The 5943-nt window shown below is 33.4% G+C and overlaps 1 protein-coding gene across 1 annotated transcript; it reads right to left on the bottom strand.

The window, feature by feature from the left end:
- Positions 1-2221: 2221 nt before the first annotated feature.
- Positions 2222-4137, bottom strand: LOC133183209 (ileal sodium/bile acid cotransporter-like). Its single transcript, XM_061318156.1, has 3 exons — positions 3740-4137; positions 3226-3430; positions 2222-2800 (listed from the first exon to the last, which is right to left on the bottom strand). Exons 1-3 carry the CDS (start codon positions 4117-4119, stop codon positions 2336-2338), a joined length of 1050 nt encoding a protein of 349 aa, XP_061174140.1. The 5' UTR covers positions 4120-4137; the 3' UTR covers positions 2222-2335.
- Positions 4138-5943: the final 1806 nt, after the last annotated feature.

Below are 5943 nucleotides of genomic sequence, written 5' to 3'. Positions count from 1 at the left end.
TGACATGTTGATTAAATATGTAATAGGTATTTTCCTAATGGGGACAGCATCCTTCAAAAATCTGTCAGAGATACCACCAAGTCCTGTGCTTTTTGAAGTTTTAATTAGACATAGCTCTTTAAAAAACAAAACTTTCTGATACATGTACATGTTTTTAAAACAAAAACTTCCTTTGATTTTTTCCTCTTTTAAAGCTATATATGGCGTACCTGAGCTTGAAAAACAATAATACGAGATTGAGTGTAAATATTCATGATAGATATTGCCCATAACTTTTGATTGGTTGGAGCTATGGCTTTCATATTTCACATGTATATTTCTTGTGACAAGACCTTTCTTTGGGTACCATCATATTTGACCCTTTAACCTTGGAGTTTAACCCAGTTTTACAAAATTTTACCCAACTTTAACCTTTGGCATAACTTTTGAACAGTTGGTGCTACGGCTTTCATACTTCACATGTGTAATCTTTGTGACAAGTCCTTCCTTTGGATAACAACAACTTTGACCCTTTGACCTTGACCTAGGATTTTGACCTACATTTGAAAAACTTTAACCTTGGCCATAACTTTTGAACGGTTGGAGCTAGGGCTTTTCATACTTCACATATGTATTTTCTTATGACAATACCTTCCTTTGGATACCAACAACTTTGACCCTTTGACCTTGGAGTTTGACCAACTTTTGGAAAACTTTAACCTTGGCCATAACTTCTGAACAGTTCGTGCTACGGATTTCATACTTCACATATGTAATCTTTGTGACAAGACCTTACTTTAGATACCAACAACTTTGACCTTGACCTTTGAGTTTGACCTACTTTTGATAAACTTTAAACTTGGCCATATTTTTTTGAACGGTTGATGCTAGGGCTTTCATATTTCATATGTATTTCTTGTGAGAAGGCCTTTCCTTGGGCACCATTAATTTTGGGCCATTTGACCTTGACCTCGATGTTTGACTTAACTTTGAAAATTTTTAACCTTTTCCATATCTTTTCAATGGTTGCTGCTAGGGCTTTGATATTTCACAGGTATATTACTCGGGACAACAACTTACTTTGGGTACCAACATATTTGATTTGCATTTGAGAAAGTTTTACCTTCGCTGTAAGTTGCCATACGGGGGCATCAGTGTTTCACAAACACATCTTTCTCGAGCAATAGATGATATAGCCACCTTCGAAGTACAACATTCACCTCGCCTTTCGGGCTCGGTGAATACTGTACCCCTCAGGTGTCTAAATCATCATACTGACCTTAAGAAATGGCAATAATTGTATAATGGTCAACATTTTCTTCACCTCTGAAACGGAACTATATTTCCTACTACGATTAAAACTTACTCGAAACACAGAAGTCAGGTAATCTATTTATTAGACCGATATATTTTCAGTAAATAAAAAAAATTGTGTACTTCCTTAAATAAAACACCTGACGTTTTTATTATGGGTATTACTCCGTTGTACTGACATAGGAAGTCAAGTAAATACGGCAATCTGTTTTCTCACTGAAATTTATTCAAGTGAACTGCATTTGTGATTTAAAATAACAAAAAGAGATTTCAAAAGAAAAAGACGAAATGGACAGGCGAACAAATAAAGTGATTTTTTTAACTGCATATATAAGCGTATTAGTGCCACGTAATATATTTTTTTTAAAGAAGGTAACTCCAACTTTAAAGTTAGCTTTTCCAACTTTAAGTTGGTAATTCAACTTTAAAGTTAGCGTTTCCAATTTTAATCTTGGCTTTTTCCAACTTTTTTTTTACGACTTCATGTGTTTTATTCGTAGACTCTGTAGCTGGACTCGTGTTGCCGTTTTATAATTACGATGGAAAGAAACTATTTATTTATGAGAGTAGGATGAAAGAAGGAATAATTTTCATTGTGTTTTCATATACAGAATTGATGCATCTAGTACACAGTTGTCTGTAGCATGAAAAATAGTGTTGATTTATCCTATATATCGAACACCTAAATATGGATTTATTTGTTTAAACTCATTCTCAACAAATTGATATATGTCTGATTTCTTAAATAGCTATGGTTGAAATGCTGTCATCGCGGAGTTGAATAAGTTATCCTCTATAAAATAATAGAAGATGGACCAAGAGAAATAAGGTTCTTTTATGTAAGGTCAAATGGGATGACCAAAGTCAAGAATAATAGACAAAATAAACTAAGGAAAAATTTAGTAAAGCTTAAATTAAAGTAGGAAAATCCAAGATTAAATTAGGAAAAGCCAAGATTAAAGCTGGAATTACATGTACCAAACTAAAAAAAAAATACATGGCACTAATGCACTTCCGTACCTACAATACTATAATTTCAAAATTAAGCTTCATCAAAATCTATGTCATCCAAAAACCTTTTCTTTGTGTCAATCGTTTCTTGTAAATTTTCCTTAACACCATTTTCCTTTCGTTCACTGGATCTCGAGGAAAAGAGTTTCACAACTCGGAATATCCCGGCGAACACCACACTGGCCAGGATACAAGTCACCCCATATAGCAACGGAAACAGGGAAATCTCAGCGAACCTGTCCCGAGAGAACGATAGCGACAACAAAGTCATACACAGGGGGAAGTTTTGAATTCCTGTCTCCAGTGCCATCGTTCTCCGCCGGAAGTGCTCCATCCGAAATATTGATGCCACTATATAACCAAACAGAAAACCAGCAAAGGGCAAAAGAATTGCCCCGAGGTATATTTTCCAGGAGGCGCTATACATGAAGGGGTAGAGTAAACTCAGCAGTGTCAGAGTAAGGACTACAGAAAAAGCACCGGCTATACTGCCTATCTGGAGGGAAAATAATATAAACAGTGTCACTCAATACATTCTTGTACATTAACAATGTTTCTATAAAACTATTAACTTAAATCTTTGAAAGATTTTCAATGCATACGAATTTTCTAATTACAAGTGGTTTTATCTTATCTCTAGGCTATTAAATTCTTTTAATTTTTATCAATGGTTTGCTCATCAACACATGTTCTTGTAATTGCAAAACGCTTTGAAAACAATGACACACTATATTTAATTATTTATACAACATTTACTTCAATCCTTAGAATCGATATTTCAAAAAAAGTAATGAAACATATTTACATGATATGAGCATATCTTTAGCAAAATTAGACAACAAATTTGCCTTTAAAATATATATATATATATATAACTTAGACAAATTAATAACATATCTCGATCATTCAAATATCTGTTACCTTAACAACGACAAGGGCAATTTTTGGAAATTTCCAGCGCAGTAAAATGCCTAGAATGACTGGTGTGATGGTCATAGCAAATGAGATGAGTATGTTTATATACGGTATAACGAGGTCGTCATCTGTCCAGCTTCCACTGTAGATCAACAGATTGAGTGGCATCAGGCCAAATGCAAGAGTAGTGGATACAGTGGTCATTGAGATACTTCACGGGGTTATAAAAGTCAATAAAAATTCTATAATTAAATACAGGACAAACACAAGAGTAGTGGATACAGTGGTCATTGAGATACTTCACAGGATTATAAAAGTCAAGAAAAATTCTATAATTAAATACAGGACAAACACTTCGGAGTGATTTTAATAATTTGACATGTATATTAGATATAGCATTGATTATCTTCGATATCTCTTGCCACCTGTGGTAAATATCCATCATCTAATTTCAGGAATTCAGGATGAATGATTGAAAAACACATATCAATTAATTTGCTCTCGTATTTCAAAGTGTTACCTAAGGGGGACATCACCATCTACCCAGTACGTGAACACGTTTGATGTAGAGCCGCTAGGACAACAACCCATTACGAGCATTCCTAGTGCGGGAACATTTGGCAGCATCAGCGCATGTGCCAATCCAAAAGTAACCAATGGCAAGACCGCAAACTGTGACAACATCCCAATAAGTATTCCGACTGGTCGCTTGATGTGTTTCAAAAGTGGTTCTATTTCGGTGACACTTCCCATCCCAAACATTATGAGGATTAATGTGATTTTAATGACAATGTCAAAAACTGTTTTAAGAGTTGACGGACCAGGTGGACTTATCATCCCTGTTGCATTGCTGAATACAGAATCATTCTCAAATTTTTGTATGTCTGTTACGTTTTCCATTATAATGTTGCTGAAGATCCGAAAAAAAGATGAAACAGTATTCCACTTTTTAATCCGTGTCTATGCATTAAAAAAGAGCAATGCATTTAACTGCATGTATATCAATTAAAATGAAGTTACTCTACCTCGTCCGATCTGTTTGTGACTTGGTATAATGTATTAATATAAAGTTTCCACATTTTCAGTTCTGTGCTTTATCTTTGTACTTGTAACTCTTCGGAAGTGGGACCCGTCCTTATCTTGTCTCGTTAGGCGACCATAATTTGATTTTTAGTTTTACGGATTTTTTTTCAAGAAAGGTCAAGTCAGAGGACGAAAAAAAAAGACAAAACTCACAGTTTATTATTCATTGATACATAATATTGTGAAGTTACACGGCATTTTATATAACTGTCATGTTATGCGACTTTTTTTTTTTTTTTTTTTTTTTTTTTTTTTTTTGGTGACACTATTTTCCAACACAGTCTGTTGTTTTTCATTTGATGAATTGTTAATCAGGGATTTATCAGCCTATTTTTGGAAACACCATTTTTGGGGAATTGGGAAAAAATTAAAATGTTGCTTATATCATATACTCAGGTGTATTTCATTTAACATTTCAGCATGAACTCTAATTTGGGCAACCAAACAGACAATTAAATATGATCCAACTTTATCATTCAAAATCAATTATGAATAATAGACTAATAAAGGTAAAATTGACTTCAATGACTGAGTATAAAGTATTTATACAACTTAGGGTAGTACATGTGTGTATGAGATTCCAATTTAGGTCATTATAGAATCTGTTTCTGGAGATTATAAACCTCCTGCAAAAAATTATACCTAGTACACATTTTCTAAAAGTCGTCTTTTAATATATTATTATGTATGAATTAATGCATTGAAAATACATTTTTCTATCTGAAATAATGCCTACAGTCCTTACCATTCATTCGTAGATCAATTGAATAAGTGGAAATAACTTAATAAATCTATATATAATTACACGATATCACCATTTTCAGAAAAACGGAGGAAATTCGGATTAAAAGTTGGCGAAGTTTTTACAGTATTTTTAAACATGTGTTATGAATTTAGCTTTGCTAAATGAGTTAAATAGATGGAAATTACAGACAATCTGACAATTTTACTTTGTGTTTTTCCAAGATAATTAATTTTTAAAAAAGCATTGTTCACCTATTGGGAAAAACACTGCCAAATTGGAAAAAAACTGAACTCATTTTCAATTGGGAATGGGGACGAATTTCGGCCCCTGAAAAGGTACTGATAAATTCCTGAACTGTTTGAAAGTGCAAACAATGACACCAATTCAACAATGTCCACCATTCTGCAAACGAGTTTTTATGTATCTGAATGATTTTCTATTATAAAATACGGGTTTGACACGAAAGGCTTGAAAAATTCCGGATTTTTTTTTCTTCAAATTTTTAGAGTCGGTGGATCCGTAAAACTAAAAATCAAATTATGGTCGCCTTACTTCTATTAGTCAACGTTAACTATGCATATGAAGATAACAAAGATAAGACATACAGATAAAAAAAAGGCAACGTGTATTAATATTTATTATCACATTATATATATCATTTAGTTTTTCACAGTAGCACATTGCTCACACAGTCCACTCTCCGCATACACTGATACATTTTTTTGCTGACATGGGTAAACACCTCCCTCTTTCTTTGAAGTGTGCTTGCTTTTTGTTGATTTCTGTATTTTCTTTATCAGTATTTTTTAAAGAAAGCATTTTTTTTCTGACAATTGGTACTTTACTCTTAATTTAAGGCAAATATGCATTGGTGACAGAGGACTTCTTCGACTTCT

Source organism: Saccostrea echinata, unplaced genomic scaffold, assembly GCF_033153115.1.
Source record: "Saccostrea echinata isolate AGI-Se365-2 ecotype Australia unplaced genomic scaffold, CSIRO_AGI_Sech_v1 ptg000009l, whole genome shotgun sequence".
Lineage (NCBI taxonomy): Eukaryota > Metazoa > Mollusca > Bivalvia > Ostreida > Ostreidae > Saccostrea > Saccostrea echinata.
This window is presented reverse-complemented; position numbering and strand designations above follow the sequence as displayed.

Bases quoted from the DNA above. Each gene is read 5' to 3' on its own strand.
- LOC133183209 (XM_061318156.1), bottom strand. From the start codon at position 4,119: ATGGAAAACGTAACAGACATACAAAAATTTGAGAATGATTCTGTATTC. The intron at 3,431-3,739 runs GTAACACTTTGA...AACCCCGTGAAG, and splicing joins GATGGTGATGTCCCCCTTAG to TATCTCAATGACCACTGTAT. The intron at 2,801-3,225 runs GTAACAGATATT...TTTTCCCTCCAG, and splicing joins TTGCCCTTGTCGTTGTTAAG to ATAGGCAGTATAGCCGGTGC.